This window comes from Papio anubis, chromosome X, assembly GCF_008728515.1.
Source record: "Papio anubis isolate 15944 chromosome X, Panubis1.0, whole genome shotgun sequence".
In the NCBI taxonomy this organism is placed as follows: Eukaryota; Metazoa; Chordata; class Mammalia; order Primates; family Cercopithecidae; genus Papio; species Papio anubis.
The window spans coordinates 45,315,752-45,339,455 of NC_044996.1; the positions used below are offsets into that span (position 1 = coordinate 45,315,752).

General features: G+C 46.7%; 2 protein-coding genes across 7 annotated transcripts in view; one reads left to right on the plus strand and one right to left on the minus strand.

The window, feature by feature from the left end:
• The window catches only part of COL4A6 (collagen type IV alpha 6 chain), a 292,729-nt gene extending 271,935 nt beyond the window's left edge, over positions 1-20,794 (plus strand). For 2 of the 5 annotated variants that reach the window (XM_003918122.4, XM_003918121.5), the window contains exons 29-45: positions 423-566; positions 1,007-1,132; positions 1,601-1,782; positions 3,685-3,748; positions 4,740-4,814; positions 5,220-5,327; positions 5,421-5,528; positions 6,118-6,189; positions 6,514-6,639; positions 10,649-10,765; positions 11,097-11,258; positions 11,437-11,535; positions 13,126-13,272; positions 14,386-14,502; positions 15,764-15,955; positions 16,665-16,951; positions 19,148-20,790. In XM_003918122.4, coding sequence (XP_003918171.2) covers positions 423-566; positions 1,007-1,132; positions 1,601-1,782; positions 3,685-3,748; positions 4,740-4,814; positions 5,220-5,327; positions 5,421-5,528; positions 6,118-6,189; positions 6,514-6,639; positions 10,649-10,765; positions 11,097-11,258; positions 11,437-11,535; positions 13,126-13,272; positions 14,386-14,502; positions 15,764-15,955; positions 16,665-16,951; positions 19,148-19,408 — 2,387 coding nt within the window. In that variant the 3' untranslated portion in view covers positions 19,409-20,790. Of the gene's footprint in view, positions 1-422; positions 567-1,006; positions 1,133-1,600; positions 1,783-3,684; positions 3,749-4,739; positions 4,815-5,219; positions 5,328-5,420; positions 5,529-6,117; positions 6,190-6,513; positions 6,640-9,308; positions 9,599-10,648; positions 10,766-11,096; positions 11,259-11,436; positions 11,536-13,125; positions 13,273-14,385; positions 14,503-15,763; positions 15,956-16,664; positions 16,952-19,147 lie in introns of those variants that run through there. The other 3 variants (XM_009198091.3, XM_003918123.5, XM_021932516.2) reach the window with 3 other exon arrangements.
• Positions 20,795-21,698: 904 nt separating this feature from the next.
• ATG4A (autophagy related 4A cysteine peptidase) overlaps positions 21,699-23,704 on the minus strand; it is a 73,517-nt gene continuing 71,511 nt past the window's right edge. For both annotated transcript variants that reach the window (XM_003918125.3, XM_017954083.3), the window contains 2 exons: positions 23,285-23,393; positions 21,699-22,730 (listed from right to left, as the gene is read on the minus strand). In XM_003918125.3, the coding sequence (XP_003918174.2) occupies positions 22,660-22,730; positions 23,285-23,393 (180 nt within the window). In that variant the 3' untranslated portion in view covers positions 21,699-22,659. The remainder of the gene's footprint in view (positions 22,731-23,284; positions 23,394-23,704) is intronic.

A 23,704-nucleotide genomic window follows, 5' to 3' on the forward strand; every position in this document is an offset into this window, starting at 1 on the left:
CCAAGTAGCTGGGATTATAGGCGCCTGCTACCATGCCCAGCTAATTTTTGTGTTTTTAGTAGAGATGGGGTTTTGCCATGTTGGCCAGGCTGGTCTGGAACCCCTGACCACAGGTGATCCACCCGCCTTGGCCTCCCAAAGTGCTAGGATTACAGTGTGAGCCACCATGCCCAGCTGAGAGGGGCCCACTTCTTTCCTTTGTATTGTGTAGTGCCATGTCCTTATTCAGGAAGGTAGTACAATATGTAATAAATAAGAGTTTGGTGATGACTAAGACTTTGGAATTAGAGAAACCTGGGTTTGAATTCCTTCTCTGCAACTTCCTTGCTGTGTGACTTTGGGCAAGTTACTCAACCTCTCTGAGCCTTCATTTCCTTGTATGTAAAATGGGAGTAATAATAAAAGTTCTTGTTTTTCAACAGGAGAGAAGGGGTCTGTTGGATTCGTAGGTTTTCCAGGAATACCAGGTCTGCCTGGTATTCCTGGAACAAGAGGATTAAAGGGAATTCCAGGATCAACCGGAAAAATGGGACCATCTGGACACGCTGGCACTCCTGGTGAAAAGGGTGAGCTGGGGAATTGAATTCTAGAACTGCTGCCCATGCTTTTCAAGATATATATATTTTGTTTGTTGACTTGGTCATTCCTGAGGTTTGTACCAAATCTATGTAAGATAATAAAATTTTGGGCTTCTGAATTAAGTCATTTTAAACCAAAAGACTTAATCGCCTCTGAGTTCACACTGCATGTTAGAGGCCATGTGTGCCCATTCCCAGAAGACCAGTGGAGGAGGGTTTTGAGGAGAGTCTAAAGTTGCTGACGGACTTGGGATTTGTAGAAGAGGACATACACAGAAATGTGAAGTTGGGGGAATAGGGGCGGGGAATAAGATGGAAAGGCCCCAAAACAGGGCTGTGGTGGTATGGGAAGAAATGATGTGAAAGGTCAGCCTTTGCCTGACCCTGCATCTAAGCTCTCTTTCTCACGCTGATCTCCATCCCTGCAGGAGACAGAGGCAATCCGGGGCCAGTCGGAATACCTGGTCCAAGACGTCCAATGTCAAACCTTTGGCTCAAAGGAGACAAAGGCTCTCAAGGCTCAGCCGGATCCGATGGATTTCCAGGGCCAAGAGGTGCTGGGGCAGGGGATGGATAGGAGAAATGCTCAAGAAAGGCTTCATAACCAAACTGGGCTTCCTTCCTGAGCAAAGGCCCTGAAGTAAAGCCCCCCATCCCCAACCCCAGAGCAGCAGTGTGGCTGGCAGCAAGGAGTCCAGGAAGGCTGCCTTCCCTGGGCCTGAAGGCTGCCTGGACTTTGAGACTGCTATTTGTCATTGCCACTGTAGAACTGAGGTTTTCAACCACAGGCAGTGGTACCCCTGGAGGAGCCTGAGCACTGTGCTGCTTTCCCAGTGTTATGGCAGAAGCGACCCTGTCAATGCCCCGTAAGAGTGAAAGCATCTCTTCCCATTTCACCTTCACCTCTGAGCTAACTGCTCCCTGAGCCTACACTTGGCCTGTGACCTGGGGCACCTGAATCTTGGTGAGCCGGGTTTTTCTTGCCCAGTATCTTTTTCCAAGTCTTTTTATTTCTTTTACAGGTGACAAAGGAGAGGCTGGTCAACCTGGGCCACCAGGCCTGCCTGGAGCTCCTGGCCTCCCAGGCACTATCAAAGGAGTTAGTGGAAAGCCAGGTCCCCCTGGCTTCATGGGAATCCGGGGCTTACCTGGCCTGAAGGGGTCCTCTGGGATAACAGGTTTCCCAGGAATGCCAGGAGAAAGTGTAAGTGTGACCAGATCTTTGTCTTTATACTAGGAAAGGCCCCCCATCTCAGGGGGATATACCCTCACTGCACACCTCTCTGATCCCAGCTTCCTTCTCAGCCCCTTCTCCCAGGACATCCTCAGAAAGAGCTCTCTCCTTGAGTTTGACAGGTCTTCCCACCCTTTCCTGAACATGTCCTCCTCTGTTCTTTTGTCACATCTCCCTGACATGGCAGAGCCTTCTCCTGCCTTTACAATTATCCAATATCTGCCTGCCTTCAGTCCCCAGCCCAGGCACCTTCTCCTCCAAGAGTCCCCGAGCTCCCACCGTGCTGCCACTCTATACTTATCACTGCTGACATCAATTCTAATTGCTTCTCTGTGTGTCTGACTTCCTCAATGAGATTGTTAGGGCTTGAGAACAAGAACTACCTTACATGCTTTTTCCTCTGCACCCCACTGCCAGCATTTCATGTTAAGCCTGACACATTGTAAGAATTCGTAAAAACTTCTTGATGTTTTGCTAGAAAGGTCTTTGAAGCTCCACAAGGTGCAACAACTAGTAAAGAATCAAGTCCAGCTTATCTGGGCTCTTACAAGGCAAGGTGGAAGAGGTGGCTTAGCAATGAGACCAACCTGCATTTGCACCTCAGCTCCATTGCTCATTAGCTCTGTGATCTTGTGCACACTGTTTACCTTAACCTAAACCTCACTTTCCTCATCTGTAAAAATTGAGAATAATATTTAAATAGCCTTCAGACAGTAGGGATGGTTAAGTGACATGACACATGTAAAGCTCTTAACATTGTGTCTGGCACACAGCCGGCTCTGCATAAATAGCAGCTTTATCAAAGGGTCTCAATGAATTGAATCACAGAACACCTGTGCTCCTTGCGGGCAAAGTCCCTGAACTTCAAAAGTGTCAGTCCATCTGGTGGAGAGAACATGGTGTGCGCGCGCGTGCACACACACACACACACACACACACCTGAAGCAATTGAAAAGAAATAGTTCTAGACTGGGTAGTCCTGACTATTTACATTCTAGGGGGATGAAAACAAAGTAGGAATGCATTCTGGGAGAAGTCCCAGCATGAACAGAGGCTCAGAATTAGAAGATATGGCAATGTGCCTGATGAAGCCGGGCAAGGAAGCAGCCACAATGGAGGGGTGTCCTGGGTAGTGGTCCAGTGCACACAGTGACCCAGCCCAGTACTCAGCCTCTTACCCAAAGCACTAAGCGGCATAAATCTTTACTGGATACTGGGTACATCTCAAAATGCACCAAAACCATAGCAGATATCAAGAAAAGAACTTTGCTGATGGCAGCTGACATGGCCACTTCCCAGACTCAGATAGTGTGTTGGACATTAGCCAGTGAAGGCAGCTTGTCCTCTGAAAATGGTAACATTTGCCCAAATTCAGACTCCAGCACCCGCACACATACCGCCTGCTACCTGGTGGCAGAAAGACCTTGTGTTCCCTGTGGAACCTGGGGCAGAGGGCTAACCCTGCACGGTGAAGCAGAACTTCTTCCTATGCATAATGGCTCCAGAGCTTTGGCAAGGACAGTGGTAGCCAACTGTGTGTTGAGTCCATAGAGTGCCTGGCCTAACTGTCATGTTCTGCATTTTCTAAGAGACTCGCTAGAATGGCCACACTTTGTCTTCCTAAGGTTCCCATTTTGATAAGCAGTGGGATCAAATCCTTCCCCTACAAACCCTAAGTATGTGCTCTGCCCTTTGTTCATCACCTTCCTGTTTGCAGGATGTAACATCCCCACTTCCAGCCCACAGTTCACCTTTGCCACAGAATACATGATAGACATCTCTCAGGCAGTGGCTCAGTGAGGGGTGAGGGAGTAAGAGGGTGGGCAGCCCTGAGCTCTGGGCAGAAATGATGATTCCCATGTTGCTTTGAAGGGTTCACAAGGTATCAGAGGGTCGTCTGGACTCCCAGGAACATCTGGTCTCCCAGGCCTGAAAGGTAAGGAGCATTTTTTTTTTCTTTTAATGTGTTCTTCTAGAGCAAGGTAGATTTCTAGCAGGCCCAAGGGTCTCTCTCTCTCTCTTTTTTTTTTTTTGGCAGAGTCTCGCTCTGTCACCTAGGCTGGAGTACAGTGGCGCAATCTCGGCTCACTGCGGCCTCTGCCTCCCGGGTTCAAGCGATTCTCCTGCCTCAGCTTCCTGAGTAGCTGGGATTGCAGGCACTCACCACCATGCCCGGCTAATTTTTGTATTTTTGGTAGAGACGGGTTTCACCATGTTGGTCTGGCTGGTCTCAAACTCCTGACCTTGTGGTCTGCCCGCCTCAACCTCCCAAAGTGCTGGGATTACAGGCATGAGCCACTGCACCTGGCTGGCCCAAGGGTCTCTTGCGAGGGGTAGCAGAGAGACTGTTTAGGGGAAAGTGAATTAATTTACATTTTCCCTTTGGCCAAACCCCTTCTGCAGTCCTTGCTCCTCACAGACAATGCAACAAACAGTGGTACTTAGCAAGATCTCTCTCTCTGTGGCTTTCATGGATCCAAGGAAAAGGATGTCCTTTGGCTTTGTGGTTTTGCCCATCTGCTTTCCAGACTTAGCAGCGAGGAGAACTTCGGCTCCAGTCTCTTCCCCTGATAAACCCAGCCCACTAGGCAGGAAAATTTCCCATTCTTGCTGGCATCACTGTTCCGTTCTGGTGATGTTTGAGGGCCCTGCCTACCATCTTCTCTGCCCATACTGAGCCTAGTGATGTGTTTCCCAATGGAGATATGCTGTATGTAGCAGCATTTCATGCCAGTAGTCTGGTAGCAGCATCCCAGCTCCTGGATGGTGGTTCATCACTTTTTACCCGATAGATAATTTTATCAAGGAGCTCCTCTGGCTACACTGAATCTGAAAAAAAAAAAAAAAAATGCGTTCAAAAGATCTCAGTAGTGCAAAATGAGCTATAGCTTCTCCTGGCCATTTAAACAATGTATTGGAATCCTCAGGAGACAACGGCCAGACACTTGAAATTTCCGGTAGCCCAGGACCGAAGGGACAACCTGGTGAATCTGGTTTTAAAGGTAAGGTTGCTATATTTTTGTCTTGTTTGCCTCACAGACTCCACAAAACTGAGGATTAGAAGGAATTTTGGAGGTCAACCCCAAGTTCTGCAACTTCTCTCTAGTGCAGAAATTTCCTACCTGTCAATTCCCCAAACAAATCAGCCTACTCTTCCTTGTTATCTACACTGTCCTTCTTGAACATTTCCACTCATTGCTCCCACTTCTGAAGGGATACTCATAACAAATTTACTTGCTTCTCAATTGTGGGGCACCTTTCTAATGTGAAAACAGCCGCCACTATCTTTTTTAGAGTTTCTTCATTGGGTCTAGCTCCTTCAGCAATTCAGAATCTACTCTTTCCCATGGAGGAATACACTGCTAGAAATATGGCCTAATCACTCAGCATTTTTCTTGATTTTATAGGCACAAAAGGAAGAGATGGACCAATAGGCAATATAGGCTTCCCTGGAAACAAAGGTGAAGATGGAAAAGTTGGTGTTTCTGGAGATGTTGGCCTTCATGGAGCTCCAGGTACCATGCCACATGATAACCTTATTCTGAAAGAGTTTGGATTAGCTTCAAGCCATGCCCCATTCTGAACTTCTGCCTTGGTTTCACATTTAGGGTTTCCAGGGGTTGCCGGCATGAGAGGAGAACCAGGACTTCCAGGCTCTTCTGGTCATCAAGGGGCAATTGGGCCCCTAGGACCCCCCGGATTAATAGGACCCAAAGGTACGTGTATTTGGGAGCAGGCAGTGGGGAAAAGCCTTTCCCTCAATGAAGGACACCAACTACTTTATCTTAGAAGATACTAGCTAGGGTTAAGCCATGCCTACAGGAGTCATTGGACATGAGGAATCATGGGAAAGGTAGATGAAGAGTAATGAAGGCAGGCAAGCATGAGTGGGAAGAGAAGAATATGGGATCCATGAAGAGAAGAGCTAGCAAGGAAGGCAATTGCCCTGGCATATGTAGTCTTTCCCTGACTTAGAAATTGGGCAGTGAGTTTCTGGAACCAGTCTCTGGGAGCTAACAACTCAAGGTCTTAACATTGCTACTCTGAGTTCTTCAGGATACCTAATGAGCTGCCATCTGACTCCCAAAGCTGTATTGGTCTCTGATAAGAGTCGTGAGAACCTATGGTGTAGGGTATAGGTTGGGAGTGTTTTCTTCTCCCCTAGGGCATTAAGTAAATGCCTCAAAAAAGGCCAGGACTTTAAAATAAGGACCTTGCAATGCCTTTGGGGGCAGGTAGCTACTTCTTGCTAATGCTTCATGATTCAGAGTTGCTGGAGCCATTTTTGACATTCTCTCCCCTCAGGCTTCCCTGGATTTCCTGGTTTACATGGACTGAATGGGCTTCCGGGCACCAAGGGTACCCATGGCACTCCAGGTTAGGAAGACCCTCAGGGTGAAGAGGAGGGCATCAGCTCTTCCAGAAGCTTGGCAAGGGCTGGCCATGAATTCTCGACTGTGGTGTATCCCATATCCTTGGACTCCTAGCTCTCCTTATCAACCTCCAATTTCAGGTCGCTTGATATGGAGAAGAAAGAGTACGGGGTTTTTTCTTCTATTCAAATTAACTTTCTTTCTTGTTACTTCAGTACTCTGCCTCTGGTATCTGTCAGTCAGGCTTCTCAGGCCACAGTCAAGTGAGCTAGGCAGGAAGGCCTCACCTCCACTGAGGTCTGCTCCCTACCCCTGCATCTCCTCCTAGGACCTAGTATCACTGGTGTGCCTGGGCCTGCTGGTCTCCCTGGACCCAAAGGAGAAAAAGGATATCCAGGAATTGGCATCGGAGCTCCAGGGAAGCCGGGCCTGAGAGGGCAAAAAGGTGATCGAGGTGAGTCCAAGTCAGGTCTTGCGGAGGCTAAGCGAGGCCTTCCTGGGGGAGTCAGGTTTAGGGTACAGCAGGGCCATGTGGCTCACAGGGTTGGGCTGTGAGTGTCTTCACATCTCTGGGAGTCTCACAACCCAGTGGGAATGACTGCTGAGAAGGAGAGGATAGGCTGTGCTTAGCATTTTCCAGTGAAGACTGTCAGGGCACAGTTCACCAAGTCCATTTTAGCCTCCAGATTCCCTTCTGCTCCTCCTTACTAACCTCAAGCCTCTCTGGCATGCTTGGTCACAGCTTGGAATGATTGGTCCTGAGGGACAGGGCTGGTCCATTTAGTGAGAGGTTGGCTGGCATTTCCTCAGTGTCCAGTGTGGGTGGCACTCCCAGGGCCCTGGGAAGACAGTGTGGCTGCTGGAAGGATCCCAAGACTAAGATGATACAAGTCTCCACCGGACAGAACCACAGCATACCCTGAACTAGAATTTGTTGGGTTTACTAGAAAGCAGGTTCTACCCTAATCTCGGCCCCTGACTCATCACATGGCCTGAAGTCCCTTTCTGAGTCTCCCTTTCCCCACCTCTCAGAAAGTAAGAATGACTTGTGTTCTTCAACTTTTCCTCAGGAAAGTTCCAAAAACCTTTGTACATTCCACTCCATGTTAACCAGGAAATGAATTCAGCATAGCATCATGGTTAAGAGTATGGGCTCTGAAATCAGACTAGCTGGGTTCAAATTCAAGCTATACCTCTCACTAGCTATATGACTTTAAACAAGGAAGTTACTTGTTCCTCAATCCCAAATGAGCCCTTAGTTTTCCTTTTCTATAAAATGAACATAATAACAGAACCTACCTCATAGGTTTTTTGAGGAATCAATGAGGAGTGAGGTAAGATATACAAAAGCTCAGTGCCTGGCACATAGTATATACTTAAGAATGTTATTGCATGTTACCTGGGGAAATCATATTTGCAAAATTTCCTGTTTCTCTTTGCTCTGGGGCTTGAGGTCTCACTACATTTTGTTTATGTGCATGTTTGTATACTGTGTGTATGTTTCCCAGGGACTATATTCATATATTCATTTCCTGCTGCATTTTAAATTGACGCATCTGCTGTTTCTGTGTTTCTTCTTCCCTTTGATCTGGACCAAACTGTTCTTTTCTGAAAGCCAGCAGCTTCTCCAGAGGAAGGGCTCAAAGCAGGGTCCAAGCCTGCCCAGAGACTGTCTTCTTTCATAGGATATAAGGAAGAGGGAACTGGATAAAAGCACAGGGACATTTTCTTTTGTTTTCAAATCTTGACGGTCATTAGATTATTCATTTTCTTTAGCTATCTGAGATAATAAAATCATAATTACACATGTAGTAAATAGCACAGGTCAAGAAGGATGCATTTCAGCAACATAGCACTAAGCAAAAAACAAACATGTCACAGAGGAATACATTCGGTATGATTCTGTCAATAAATGTTCAAAAATAAGCAAAACCAACCAGTACATTGTTTAGAGATATATATGGTCAAACTGAAGAAAAAGGAAGAGGATGATGAACAAAATTCAGGAGTGATTGCCTCTGAGAGTGAGGGAAGGAAGAGGGTGGAGGGCACACAAGGAAATTCAAACCAAGTGACATCTTAAGTTGAGTGGTTGAAACACAAGCGTTCATTGTATCTGAATTATTCTTTGCATAATGTTATAAATATTATGTCATGTCTTCTCAATATCTAATTAAAACAATTTCTTTAAAAAGAACACAGAAATATCATACCACCCCCCCACCCACACACACACACAGAAACCTATCTTTGATTTGACAGTGGGAGTCAGTGCAATATGATGGTTTACTCCTAAGAAAACATCGTAAGAGTGGTTGGGTGCAGTGGCTCACACCTGTAATCCTAGCACTTTGGGAGGCCATGGCAGTCAGATTGCTTGAGCCCAGGAGTTGGAGACCAGCCTGAGTAACATGATAAAACCCCGTTTCTACAAAAAATACAAAAATTAGCAGGGCATAGTGCTGTGTGCCTGTAATCCCAGCTACTCAGGGGGCTGAGGTGGGAGGATCACTTGAGCCTGGGAGGTTGAGGTTGCAGTGAGCCCTGACCACCTCAGTGCACACCAGCCTGGGCAACAGAGAAAGACCCTATCTCAAACAAACTAACCAGTAAAAAAAACTTCATAGAACAATCCCTCTCATTACAATACTGTTATCTAAATAACTTTCAGTGATACTATCTGTTTTCATATTTGCACTAAATATGTAGAGGCTGCATTTATATATTTTGTTTTTTCAAGGCTTTGACACTGGACTGAGTTGGAAAAATGGGCTGTTTTGCATTTTCATCTGCTCATTTAAAGTGTTTTATTCTTAAAGAAATGCATGAGCTTTTTGCAGTACTTAAAGTCAGTAGTGCCTTTATTTCAGGTTTAATAACACGTAAGTGTAATTATAAAATCAAGAAACAGTTAAAGGGAAAAACAGTCTCCAAAAACTGCCATGGGAACTTTTATAATCTGTGTACTGCCCACCACTGCCTACTCTATTACACATGTGGTGTCTTGTTTATTAGGTAGCATAATTTCAGTTTACATATATATAAGCTATATATCTATATACATAATATATGTGTAGAGCTGTATTTTCAGAAAAAAAGTATACAATATGTCTTTCTTTTCAGATTTTTACCCTGGGGATAAAGAAAAATATTTCAAAGGCTCACCAAGCCAGAAGTAACAATGCTATGAGTACCACCATATGGCTTAGCTACTAGTTTTCTTTTTGTGTGTGTGTGTGTGTGTGTTTTTTTTTTTTTTTTCCCGGACCTAAGAGACCTAGAGAGACTTTTCTCAAAATTTATTTTTTCCTTGTCTAAATTTCAAGATTCAATTAATTAATGAGCTGTTTAAAAATGCCTGAATCTACCATCATTTTAATAAATTTTCATGGATTTACCATATCTTAGATTAATAGGAGAAATTCAGCATATTTTTGCATTTTTCTTGTCACAGAAGATAAAATTCGATATTAACATTTTTGGATTTTCTTGTCGCAAACAAAAATTAAGAATCTCAACCACCAGAACAGTTTATCAACCAGTTTGAATCCATTTATCTTCATTTGAATATCTTCTAGACTATCCCAAAGTAATTAATACATATCTTCCATGCTACATGAATAATATCAACACCTACATTTGTGTTTTCCCGTCAAGATGACCATCTATGTATTTGATATGTGAACATTAAATAAATCTTCTGTGATCAGATGAAAGTTTTGGTTTCGAACATATTACAATAGAAATAGTTCCACAAACAGAAAACATGTAAGGCAGTATTAAAATTAGAGCAAATGAGTATTCAGTATCTATTGTAATAAGTGGTTATTCTCTTTGGCCAAAAGGGAGGAGGGATTTAGTACAGAGACATTTGTTCCATAGGCAATTAAGCAATCACTTGGCTCATATCATGAATGACCTATAAAAGATTGTTTTCCAGTTTGCCTAGAAATTGCAGAAGATAGCCCTAGAAGACACAGAGGCACCACACTCTTGCTGCCTCCATTCTAATTGGCCTGGTGTCTGTTCTGACTGGCTGGGGCCTGTGGCCTACGTTCTATAACCTTTGTGCAGCATCAGACATAACTGGCTAACTTAAGAGGTGTTTTTTGACACAGACGGTAGGTTTAAAATCACTTTGGAAACTTAAAAGTCCAGGTGCTCAGTCATGCCTTCTTTTCTTTCTGGTGGGGGAGAAATTGGCCTAAAATATTTCCATTACCACTGAGGTAAGGGAGCTAGAACTTTCCAATAAAATGCAGCTCCAGCTCTGAGCCCTCTTCAGTTGTTTGCTTTCTGGGAAGGAAGGATTAGGGGAGAAGAGCCCTCTGCTGGCGTTCTCTGGTCTGGCTCCTACCTAACTGCTTCCATTTTCTCTGTGTGAGCTTCCATTTTCTCTGAGCGAGCCTGGCCATCTTCCGGGCACACAGAGCCTATCCAGCCCCTTTTATTTATTCTTGCAGGTTTCCCAGGTCTCCAGGGCCCTGCTGGTCTCCCCGGTGCCCCAGGCATCTCCTTGCCCTCACTCATAGCAGGACAGCCTGGTGACCCTGGGCGACCAGGCCTAGATGGAGAACGAGGTAAAGACAGGAAGCCCAAAAGAGGGCTAGCCACCACCTCTTGTTTGACATTTGGGGAAGTCATGTATACAGCACAGCCAAGTCCCTGTTGCTGGACATACATGGGCGTGTTTGGCTTCACATCCCTCCCCGAGCGGGGACACAGGGGACTTCAGCCGGGTGCATTTTGCTGAAATGGTTTGGGAAAGTCTGGGCACTAGGACCCCACAGATGGTGAGGGAACATTCTCTGTCCTGGGAAGGGGCTTTGGAGTCCTGTCAGTCCCCAGGCCTTCAGCAGTGGCTACTACCTGCTCACCTGCCCCTCGCCCCTCTTCCGATCTTATCCCTAGGCCGCCCAGGCCCCCCTGGACCTCCAGGTCCCACTGGGCCATCCTCGAATCAAGGCAACACCGGAGACCCTGGCTTCCCTGGAATTCCTGGACCTAAAGGGCCTAAGGGAGACCAAGGAATTCCAGGTTTTTCTGGCCTTCCTGGAGAGCTAGGACTGAAAGGTACGGCTGCTTGGCTGGCTGCTAGGCCCTTCCCCACTCCACGGCCAGGGCTCCTTCTGGCAGTCCTGTGAAGAAAGGCCGGTGGCTGATGCTCTTCCCTACCTCACCCCTGCCTATCCTCCACCCCTACCACCCCTACCATGCCAGGACCTGACTTCCTTCCTTTGGACTTTGTCAGGGATGAGAGGTGAGCCTGGCTTCATGGGGACTCCAGGCAAGGTTGGGCCACCTGGAGACCCAGGATTTCCCGGGATGAAGGGGAAGGCAGGGCCAAGAGGTAAGTTGAGAGCACCTGCTGGGCTGATCCAGAGTTTGAGGGAGGGGCCTGGTGGTAAGGTTCCTTCAGGCGTCATTGCTCACCACGCCAAGAAAGCCTGGATGTCTAAAGCAGCTGGATCAAGCTACCCCAGGGAGGCAGTTTCTCTCCCTTGGGGATCCTTCAGCCTCTGTCACCTCCGAGGACTGAAGACCACTGCTGCCTTGCCACCATGGATCCTACTACTGACTGCCTCTCTCTGTGTTATCTCTGCATTAGTGGGCATTGGGTTTGCACTCAGATCACCACCCACCCGTTTGCTCAATTCAGAAATAAAGAACCATCTTTCGTATCCTTTCCCACCCTACTCACACACATGCAATCTATTAGCAAGCCCTGAGGCTTGTACCTCCTAAATGTGCCTTGCATCTGTTCACCTCGCAGTACCTCGGCTGCTACCCCCAGATCCAAGCCACCAATAGTTCTCATGCAGCACCCTTCCTCCCCCCACTCTAGCTATCACTTTTCCACATAGTGGCCAAAAAAAGCTTATAAAAACATAAAGTGGCCAAAAAAAGCTTATAAAAACATAACTCATCCAGTGGCTTCCCATGGCATAGGAATGAACACTAACTGTGGCCCGCAAAGCCCTGTGTGATGCCTCCCTCTTCATCTTCATCACCAGCCCTTCCCCTTTGCTGCTCACTGTGCTCCTGCCATACTGGCCTCTTTCAGTTATCCAAAAACACCAAGTCCTGGCCTACCACAGGGCCTTTGCACATGCTACTTCTACTTCCCAGAGTGTACTTGCCCCTCTACTCTGTAAATAGCAAAGTCCTTCTAATGTTTTAATGGTCTCAGTTTAAATGCCATTGCTTGCAAAAGGCCACCAATCACTCTCTAAAACAGACGCCTCCACCCCATGCCACCCTCTACTCCCTCCCAGTGTCCCTGTGTTAGTCCTTTCCTCCACAACACTTCTCCCAACTTGCACTCAGATTAACAGTATTTGTCGAGTTAGGCATTATTCGTCTTTATCATCAGACCATAATCTCCATAAATATCTGTCGTATTCATTGCTCTATCCCCAGAGCTACCAGGACCCTGGCATATAATAAGCACTGGGGAAATATTTGTTCCATGACTTACTAAGCAAATTATGCTATTAGAAAGGCAGCTGGCTGGCACTGGGTTCCTAAGCTGGGATGTCAACTGGGGTCAGAAGCATCCCCTCAGCCTCCTTGGCACTGTGTTCTAACCAGTGAGTAAACAAGCCACCCTGGTCCTGAAAGAAGACTCAGCTCACCGTATTAGCAGCGAATGCTTCCTGACTGCCTGTCACCCATTGGGCCCAGTGTTGGGTCCCGAGGAGACAGGATGAATATGACCCAGTTCCTGCCCTCGTGGAGCTACCCAGCCACTGGGGAGAGAGATGGATAAAGAAGGCATTGTATAATATCACACAGTGCCATCCTGGAGATATCCAGATATCCTGTGGGGACAAACAAGGTAGAAAACGGTTGATTACAAGATAGTAAAGAAGGCGTCTAGGGCCCCACTCACCTCCCTCTGCCTCAGCCTGATGTTCTTATTTCCCCCACCTGCCCACAGGCTCTTCTGGCCCCCAAGGTGCTCCTGGACAAACACCAACTGCAGAAGCTGTCCAGGTTCCTCCTGGACCCTTGGGTCTACCAGGGATCGATGGCATCCCTGGCCTCACTGGGGACCCTGGGGCTCAAGGCCCTGTAGGCCTACAAGGTGAGGAGGGTGCCAGGGAAAGGAGATTTGTTGGGGAGTTGAGACAGCTTGGCTGAGAGACTGGCTTGGACATCCAGCTCCAAGGGTTTGTCTTCATCAAACATTGCCTCTGTTCCTTCACAAAGCTCCCAAGCATCCTGCTGGGGAGAAGAAGGGCCAGCAGGACCAGCAGGGTGGTTGTACTTGGTACTTGGCTTTAGAGGATGAGGGCAGAGCAAGGTTGCTACTCCAGACCACTCGCCCCTCTCTAATGTGCGGCAGAGAGATGGAGGGAGTGTGGTGGTGAATAAAGGGCCACACAAGGCAATGAAGAAAGTCCAAGGCTGGGGGACAGAAAACCTGGCCTCTAATTGGAGTAAGTTAGAAGTCTGTCTGGGTCTCGGCATCCTCATTTTTTCTTCTCCTTTTCCTTCTCTTCCTCCTCCTTCTCCTTCTCCTTTTCTTCTTCTTCTTCTTCCTCTTCCTCTTCCTTTTATTTATTTATTTTATTTTATTTTTGAGGCTGAGTCTTGCTCATCACCACCCAGGCTGGAGTGCATTGGCGCCATCTCGGCTCACTGCAACTTCCACCTCTCAAATTCAAGTGATTCTCCCGCCTCAGCCTCCCAAATAGCAGGGACTACAGGTGCATGCCACCACACCCAGCTAATTTTTGTATTTTTAATAGAGACAAGGTTTCCTCATGTTGGCCAGGCTGGTCTCAAACTCCTGACTTACGGCAATCTGCCCGCTTCGGCCTCCCGGAGTGCTGGGATTACAGGCATGAGCCACTGCGCCCGGCCTCGGTGTCTTCATTTCTGATATGGGATGCTAGAAGTTGCCCTGCATAATTTCCAATGTTGCTGGGAGGATGAGAAGAAGGGAGGAGGAAGTGGGCATGAAGGGGCTCAGATAGGCTAAGTCGAGGGCACTGCCCCAGGGCAGAGATGCCTCCATGAACTAAGAACTAGCCCAGGCGGCTGCAGCCTTGATGTGCAGTGTGCATACCAAGTCGACAGCCAGTGCACCATCTCCTAGTGAGTCTTGGGCATGACACACAAATCCCCTTTCCTGGGGAAGGCACCTGAGGACCCTCTACATTGAGTACCCTCCTTTGGGCTTTCTCTCCTGCAGGCTCCAAAGGTTTACCTGGCATCCCCGGCAAAGATGGTCCCAGTGGGCTCCCAGGCCCACCTGGGGCTCTTGGTGATCCTGGTCTGCCTGGACTGCAAGGCCCTCCAGGATTTGAAGGTCTGGTGATGCCACATTAGGAGGTGGGGGCGGGGGCAGGGTCTGGGAGGGTTTGAGGCTAGCGGGTGAGTAAAACTTCAAGTCTGAAACTTAGTAAACCCAGTAGTAGCGATTGACACTCCTAAGATGCTCAAAAACTGGGCTCTAAGTCCATTCACTCCTCACTACCCTCTGAGCCTGTGAAGGGATACCCTACATTCTGGAAGGCAAAGGACTGTTCCAAATCCTTTTCTGGGCTCTCTTCCAGTGCTTAAAAGGTCTATCTTTATACTACAGATGGCCCCCTGCCCTTTACCTCTCTTTTTTTTTTTTTTTTTGAGACGGAGTCTCGCTCTGTCGCCCAGGCTGGAGTGCAGTGGCACAATCTCCACTCACTGCAAGCTCCGCCTCCCGGGTTCACGCCATTCTCCTGCCTCAGCCTCCCGAGTAGCTGGGACTACAGGCACCCCCCACCGCGCCCAGTTAATTTTTTGTATTTTTAGTAGAGACGGGGTTTCACCATGTTAGCCAGGATGGTCTCCATCTCCTGACCTCATGATCCGCCCGCCTCGGCTTCCCAAAGTGCTGGAATTACAGGCGTGAGCCACCGCGCCCGGCCTGCCTTCCCTTTTCTACCCAGGGATTCTGACACACATGGGAGGGGGATGTTCAAGGAATAACAACACTTGAGATAAGGTGTGGCTGTCCGTATACCTCTTCTATTTATGTCCCACTTTACAATGGGGATGACAAATTAGTTGTCCTGACTAGAGAACAGTTCAGAGGCTCGGTGGGAAACTGTGGCAGTTGATTTGTCATATCTGTCATGGGCAGGAGAGGAGGGCAAGATTTTACCCTGCTAATCCTAACTCTGCTTTTAATGCCTCTGATTCAGCAGCTACATAGTTATCTCCTATGAGGGCCTGCAAGGCTGGACCTGAGAAGTATCCCTCTCCATACCCTAATCCCCACTCAGAGAGCCCCCAAGGCCAGGTGGCTATGGGAAGGAAGCCTAACAATGTGCTTTGAAAACTGGGGCCTCTGTAGCTGGATACATCTGAGATAGAGTTGTAGCTCTACCACTTACTAGCTGTAGGACATCCGAGCCTCAATTTCCTCATCTAAAAATTGGGGTGGTAATACCATTTTCCAGGGTCATCGTGAGGATTGAGTGAGAAAACATATGTGTATAACATGCCTTGCACAATGCGTGGCACAATGTGAGTAGCTGATGTTATCATTAGCTGCACCACACTCACCTTTTATGCTCTGTCTCTCTCAGGAGCTCCAGGGCAGCAAGGCCCCTTCGGGATGCCTGGAATGCCTGGCCAGAGCGCGAGAGTGGGCTACACGTTGGTAAAGCACAGCCAGTCGGAACAGGTGCCCCTGTGTCCCATCGGGATGAGCCAGCTATGGGTGGGGTACAGCTTACTGTTCGTGGAGGGGCAAGAGAAAGCCCATAACCAGGACCTGGGTAGGTACCAGCTCTGACAGTCAGCCCTGGTCACTTGTCCCCACAACCACCAACAGCCAACCCCTCTCTTCTCCCAGCCCTTTCTAGGTCCACTGTTGTGTAATGAGTTACAAGCATCAGCTCTGGAGTCAGGTGGATCTGGGTTCAAATCCTGACTCTATCACTTACTAGCTGTGTACACTGCATTAGTTATTCAACCTCTCTAGGCTTTGGCTTCCTCCTTAATGGAACAAAGCTAACTCTAGTACCTATCACACAGGTTGGTGGAAAGATCGCATGAATCAATCACCCAATGTAAAATGATTAGAGCAACATTTGGCATTTAAGCATCCATTAAATATTAGCAATTAGTAGTAGTAACAATAATAATATGACCTGCAGGGCAGTGATGATTACCTGAGAATGAATTGTGTTGTCTGCAGGTGTGCTAAATCTTAAACGCAGACTCAGTCTATTAAGCGCTGTTTCTTTCAAAGCAGATTAGGGCAGAATTATACAGCTTATAAAAAGATTCTTGTTATCAAATTTCCCTGGTGCATTTAAAATAGAATTTGATCAACACACTTCAGCGCGTGTACAATGTTACAGGATTGGAAGGAGAGCGCTGCCTCAGTCTGGTGCAAGTGGTTGGATGTAAACCCAAACCACTGTCTCGTCAAAGCCCCTCAGCCAGACCTTCCCTGCCCTTGCCCATTTTCTCTCCTTCCAGGCTTTGCTGGCTCCTGTCTGCCCCGCTTCAGCACCATGCCCTTCATCTACTGCAACATCAACGAGGTGTGCCACTATGCCAGGCGCAATGATAAATCCTACTGGCTCTCCACTACTGCCCCTATCCCCATGATGCCCGTCAGCCAGACCCAGATTCCCCAGTATATCAGCCGCTGCTCTGTGTGTGAGGCACCCTCGCAAGCCATTGCTGTGCACAGCCAGGACATCACCATCCCGCAGTGCCCCCTGGGCTGGCGCAGCCTCTGGATTGGGTACTCCTTCCTCATGGTAAGGTCCTGCACTGTCCCCTCCCCCAGTTGGAGGCAAAGGGCCCCTTGGACTGGTTTCCAGGCTCAAGGGACACCAGGTAGAAAGCACAGAGTTTGAAAAGAAGAGAAATGCTTGGACTGGGCTTGGCTAAAGAATGGAGAACCCAGTTCTGCATGAATGGCAGGTAGTTATGAGTGTAGGGGAAAGACAGCAGTTTGCACCCAGTGGTTCAGGGGCTAGAATATCTGTGAGTCACAGGTCAGTGCCCCGCCATCTCCATGCCTGCTTCAGTTATGCCACACCCAAGGGAAGAGCAAAACACACTATGACCTGAGAGGACAGTGAGGGAGAGGCTGTCACCACTCGGGGCCAGGACACAGTCTCACTAATCAGCCCAGCCATGGTACTGTCCCCTCTTCTGTCCACCCTCCCAGATCCCTCTGGCCTCGGCCATCTCCTCCCAAAAGGCTTTGATGAGTGCATGCTGTGTTTATATGTCCTTGCTGGTATTTTTGAGGTCTCTCCATTTCGGAGGGAAGGCAGCGGCCACCGTGCTGTGTGTCTTGCTAAGAAAAAGAATAATCTGCAGGCCCAAAGAGGCATCACATCCCTTACATAATATCCTCTGAATACCTGGGGATGGAAATAAAAGGTCAGGTTTAGGGTCAGGACATCCCCCAGGGAAAACCACTGTGGCACCCATTGAAGTACTCTGCCTTGCCAGAGCTTCTCTGTTGAATTGCCAAGGGTGAGGTGGTGAGAGTGTCTTTAAAAAACGACCAAAGCTGCAGGCTCCCTAACATTAGCGTACCTACCCAGAGAAAGGTACTTTCCCTTGTTATGCTCTGTCTTTGGACATTGGATAGTTTATCCCAATGTAATACAGAACCACCTCACCTGTCCTTCTGTCCTGTCCACCACCCTGACCAGGAAATAAGAAGAGGCCCCTGAGCTTCCACAGGAAATGGTACAAACGCTGTGTACTAAAGCTCATGTGCTCTGCTTATGGGAGGGCTCTTAGCCCTTATTCAGAATCTCTTTACTCTTCCTTTACACATTAATTCTAACCTACTAGAATATTATTCCTGAAGATATGTAAGGGTGAGAGGTTGGACTGCCTAGCAAGGCATGCTGAAGCAATGAGACATACCTATTAAAAAGAAGAAAATCATTCAAAGGAGGCCCAAGAGTTCTATGGGCTGTACCCCTTGGTATGGGGCTCTTGCATAATCATCCCCCACAAAAACTGACATTCACAATGATGAGCCTGATTCATCTGCAAAGTTTCAAATAACCTAGTGTCTGCTACTCAGTAAAGCAGGAAAATGTGTTGTGCGTTTTAGAAAGTTTTTGATTCTCAGGGTCAAAATGAGGAAAATTTTGATGCTGCAGTTGTCAGGAGAGGTCACCTGAAAGGTCCCATGGAGACTCTCACTTTTGCAAAGTTCTGCAAAGTAAGGAGTCCCTGTGTGCCAACTTGGGCATTTGTCCCATTGGCCACTTTCTGACACGGCTGTGTATTAGGCCTCTTCCCTATCTCCTTGTGGTCCAGATGATAGCCCAGCTAAAGTGAAGGGAGAGAGGCAGGAGTGTGGAGAGACTGAAGCTGCCGTCTATGGGAATAGTAACTGAAGACCACCAGTTCATGTGTAGCCCTGAAACTGAATTCTGAGGGAGCCCTCCGAGGTGAGGGCCGGGACATTTGGGCCAAATACAACAAATTAAGGAAAACTTCAGTAGTGTTTTGGACTGTCCCTCTTTCCCTTCTTAGAGTACAGTGCACGGTTGAGAGAGGGCTCTGAGAACTGCAGTCCAGAAGCCTATTGAATTTTCCTTCACTCAGCCTTTCTCAGATCCATTTGTCAGTGGAAATTTTGCAAGGGGGTACCTAACACACCTCTGAACCCAGTGGGACAGTAGCAGTTTGGGAATTACTGCTTGACATGTAGTCATTGCCCACATAATGGGTTAGGGGGGGCACGAGGGAGCTTGGAGGGGGGCACTCTTGGCCCTGAAAGCTGCTACCAGGGAGGACAAGCAGCCCCTGCCCCTAAAACACAGCTCTTGGTATGCTGGCTTGAAGTGGGGGCTGAGACAAAGAACCAGGGCTTAGGAATGAAGCTCATATGCCTCCTGTAGAAGCGGAGCACCCCTCCCTCCCCACACCAACCCTTGGCAGGCACAGCTCACGCACGAATCTCCTGTCTGTTTCAGCACACTGCCGCTGGTGCCGAGGGTGGAGGCCAGTCCCTGGTCTCACCTGGCTCCTGCCTAGAGGACTTTCGGGCCACCCCTTTCATTGAGTGCAGTGGTGCCCGAGGCACCTGCCACTACTTTGCAAACAAATACAGTTTCTGGTTGACCACAGTGGAGGAGAGGCAGCAGTTTGGGGAGTTGCCTGTGTCTGAAACGCTGAAAGCTGGGCAGCTCCACACTCGAGTCAGTCGCTGCCAGGTGTGTATGAAAAGCCTGTAGGGTGGCACCTGCCACTCTGCCCCTTGCCCTCCCCTACCCCTCACAACAGTCACCTCACAAACCTGAATGGTGTGAAGAAGGAAGGCCTGAGCCCCTTTGCCTATCTGTCAAGTTGTACATTGGAGTCTCATTTGGGCTAGACTACGGGACACTTGTCACCCCAGCCCTCGGGTCCAGAGAGATGAGCCCACCCTGCTGAGATCTGCTGTCCCGTTTCCGTCAAGCTGGTGCTACTGTTTGATTTGGATGATTGTGTGACTATTCATGGCTACCTCAGAAAGATTTGATGGGCCACCACTGCTCGCTTTCTCCTCACTGTCTTGATCGAAAAGCTCTCCCTAATCGCTAATCAGTCATTTCTTCATGTACAGAGGTCAGCACACATTATTTGGCTTCAACCAGAACCCAGTGTTTCCACACTTAAATTATCTAAGCGAATATTCATGGATGGCTCAAGTCTGTACAGGGCAAGTCCTCACTGTTCAAGGAGGCCCACTGTGTCTAGGCAGGCAAGAGAATTGAAATGAGGTGCCACCCAGTAGCCCAGGGTGAGCTTTAGCTCTCTCTAGAATGAGCAAGACTGGGCCCCATATGGCTTAGGGAGGCTTGAAGTCCAGCTGCTGGGTTGGGGGTGGTGGTCATTAATGGCATATGGTCCTAGACAAACCGTTTCCTCCTTGCCGGCTCCCCCTCCAGCCAGAGACAGAGGACTTGGCCTGGTCCAAAGTAGAGCAGAGGATGCAACAAATGTGGCCAAGCCTATCAAAGGGAATGAGAATGACAGCCTTTTTTCCTGGGCCAGGAGTAGAGGTGTGGGTGGGTAAGGATGTGTGAATTTTGCTTTTGACTCCAGGAACACAAAGGTAAATCCCACATCCCAGTTTCTCAGAAGTCCCTGTTTACTCCAAATGCCATCCAGATGTGTGCAATGTGGCAAATTGAAGGTGCACAGTGTTGGTTTCCTTATATTCTGAGGATGTTAAAGACTTTCTGCTAAATGGTTGCCCAATTGCTCTTTCACAGGTAGCCTATTAAACTATTTTAATATGTTTTTTTAAACCTCATAAAAATCTAGCACACTCTTCTCTTGAGCAGTTAGCAGACCTGAAGCAAGCCTGAATTGGCTATGCAGTACACTGTATTCTGTTTGGGGGAATTTGTTTTAGCCATTTTCTTTAATTACCAGTTTCCCAGAACACTCTTAGCTATGTTGACATGAGGCAATTTCTTCCAGGTGATTCTGTTTCCTTAAGTATTATATAAACTGTGCCAATACAGACAAAGCATAATCAGTATAATCTGAATTATTATTATCTTCACCTCCTGAGTAATAAGCATGATGTCAGTTTTGTACATAGCAAATAAAATAAATGAAATCGGAACATGTGACTCTTTATTGATGCTCTTTTATGAAAACTTTTCTAATGTCCATCTCACTGCAATTTATGAGTCCCTCTCAGAGCCTGAGAGATTTCTGTTACTGCCAAGTCGAACTCTATAAAAAAACACTGAGGCAGGAAAAAATTTGAAGATGATCAAAGTCAAAGGGCTGAAACAGTCCTCTAACGGTCAACAAACCCATTAGCTGCTTCAAGATAAGCCTATGCCTGCTTTTATCCCTGTCACATGCTAGAGTTCAACATATCAAAGCATGATGTAGGTTGATAAAAATAAATTTTTTGAATTAAAAAAAGAGTTCAAGAAAGGCATTTTCATACTTCTGCAGCCTTAGGATCATTTGTAGATAAAATAAAAGAGAATGTTGGAGTCATTAAAAACAAATCCGAGCTCTGTGTGTGTGTGTGTGCATATATTTATATATGCATAAAATACATCCTCTGGGAGGATAAACAAGAAGTTAATACCATTGGGAATTTTCAAGGGAGGAACTGACCTATCAGAGAGAGAGTCAAGTCACTGAATATAATTTTATATCTTTTGAATTTTGAACCATTGGAATATACTGGGGAAAAAAGAAAAACGTGGAATCTAAGGAAACAAGTGAATTGGTTTGGTGCTAGCTTCCAGTTGTTGGCCTTCCTCAGGACTTGATTAAGGATTGGGGTGAAATGCAGGCAAGTTAAGGGAGCAAGGAAAGGAAAATGGGAAGATATGGCTGGGGCTTGAGGTTCATCCTCACAGGAAAGTGGTTAGCAAAGCTAATTTGATGAATACATGCTTTAAAACCTATTATGTTGCTATTCCTCAAATGGTTTGGAATTGTATATGATGCACAGATTAAGTGTGTAATTTACCACATGAACAATTCTAAATATGGCTGTCAACCAAGTAGGGTTTTTCAAACACAATTTATTTTTAATTTACCAAACAAAAATCAACAATTTAAGTCACTGATTGGCAAGCTACAGCCTGCAGGCCAAACCCAGCCCTCCACCTGTTTTTGTAAATAAAGTTTTCTTGGATTACAGCCACACTCATTTATGTGCATATTGTCTATCGCTGCTTTTGCATGTCAACAGCAGAGTTGAGTAGATGTGACAAAGGCCACATGGCCTGCAAAGCCCAAAATATTTACCGTCTGGCCCTTTACAGAAAAAGTTTGCTGACCCCTGATTTAAGTGATCATGATTTAAGGACAGGGTGACATCTGACAAAAGTATCAGTAAGAATGGGGACAGTGACCCATTAAATAGTAAGATTCCCGCAAATAGGAGGGAGATCTAGCAGTGTACATTTGACATCGTTTCTTTGACAAACATTTTGATATAAATTATAATTACTTAAACTACACAATCAAATAATTTAACAAGAACCTTTTCCTCCCTGATTCAGTCACTTTATTATTTGAGCAAGAGAACAGATTGCTTCTTAGTATTTAGTCCCAAAGAGGTCACATCTGAAAGGATGAAGAAGAACAGCTTAACCATCTTTTATTTGCTGGTGCTTGAAGCAAGCTGAGAGTTGCTGTCTGTCTTCTAGATGTCCATTTCCTCATTGCAGCAGCTGAAGACTTGCTGTAGCCATGTAAGACAAGCTGGGAAGCAATGAACTCCTTCTCATCTGTCTGCTCCTAGGCTCCATGATTGTTCTATTTCTTTCCAGGGAAGGGTTACTGTCATTTGTTTTGTCTTGTTTTTCTGAGAAACAGTGATTGGCTCAGTCATGATTGCTATTGAGTTTGTATGCTATTGGCATATAGGCACTTGCTGACTAGAAAAGTTTTCTGTAATAAGTTCATGTTTTTATGGTGCCAGATGGAAGACAGACCTTCAAGTTGAGTTCCCAGGATTCTACACACTCAGAATCTCAAAATCTTCCTCCAGATCAAACTCCTCCAGGTGCTCAGTAGAGTCAATGAATTCTATCAGAATATGGAAATGAGTAAGAAGAAAAGCTTGACACTTGGGTTGAAGTGGTCAATCAATACATTACTCAGTAGTTAAGACTATGCATTTTTAATTGCTTTACTAAAGAAAGACTTGTGTGGAGGAGACTTACAATTAGAACTACTGCCAAGTATTAGAATTCTCTATAAAGACTCAAAATAGCCAGACTTGTTAAATAAACCTAACGACGGTGATGTGGCCAAGGCTCTGCAAGCCCTTCAAGATACCTTTGAATTATCGATGGCCTCAATTTGCTATCTTGAACCAGACCCTGAAAAAGCAATCCTAGTCATCTTGATTTTGCATGGAACTTTTGCAACGAGCTCATTTTCTTCTTTTATCATTCTTTGAAATTGGTAAATATCAGCTCATCTGAAGATTAAAATAATCGGAAGCACCATTTTTTGATCACTCCAGCTGAGTAGAAATTTTACTGTCCACAGAAAGCATGGGCCACAATTCCTTCTTTCTCATAAAACAATTGCTATACATGGGTCTTCTAGCTGAGAGCCACTGAACAACAGCTTACCTGCCCCAGTAGTTGTCACTTCTGGCTTGGCTGGAGGTACAAAGGGAGGCCAGTGTGATGGATGTTTCTGAACTAATTCAAACATCCTTAAATTCTCCTTCAGAATTTCCTGGGGAGATACCGAAACAGTTTTAAATACTGCAGAGTCACATTTCTAATTGGCAATCTTTGACCCCAAATCCTGAGACAGTGGTCTGCTGGTTGCCAGGTGAAAATAGGGGCCTAGAAAATACATGCATCCTCTACTTGAACCATCGGAAGACCCAGCCATCTTCAATTCTAGATACTGTTTGGCCAGGAAGGAAGGACATTGCGGGGAGTATCTGATGAAGGCCAGCACTCACTGCCTATTCTCCATCATGAGGCATAGTTCCTGTGCCAGATGCATGGGTCCAGCTCACTTTAGGGGTGAGATGTTCC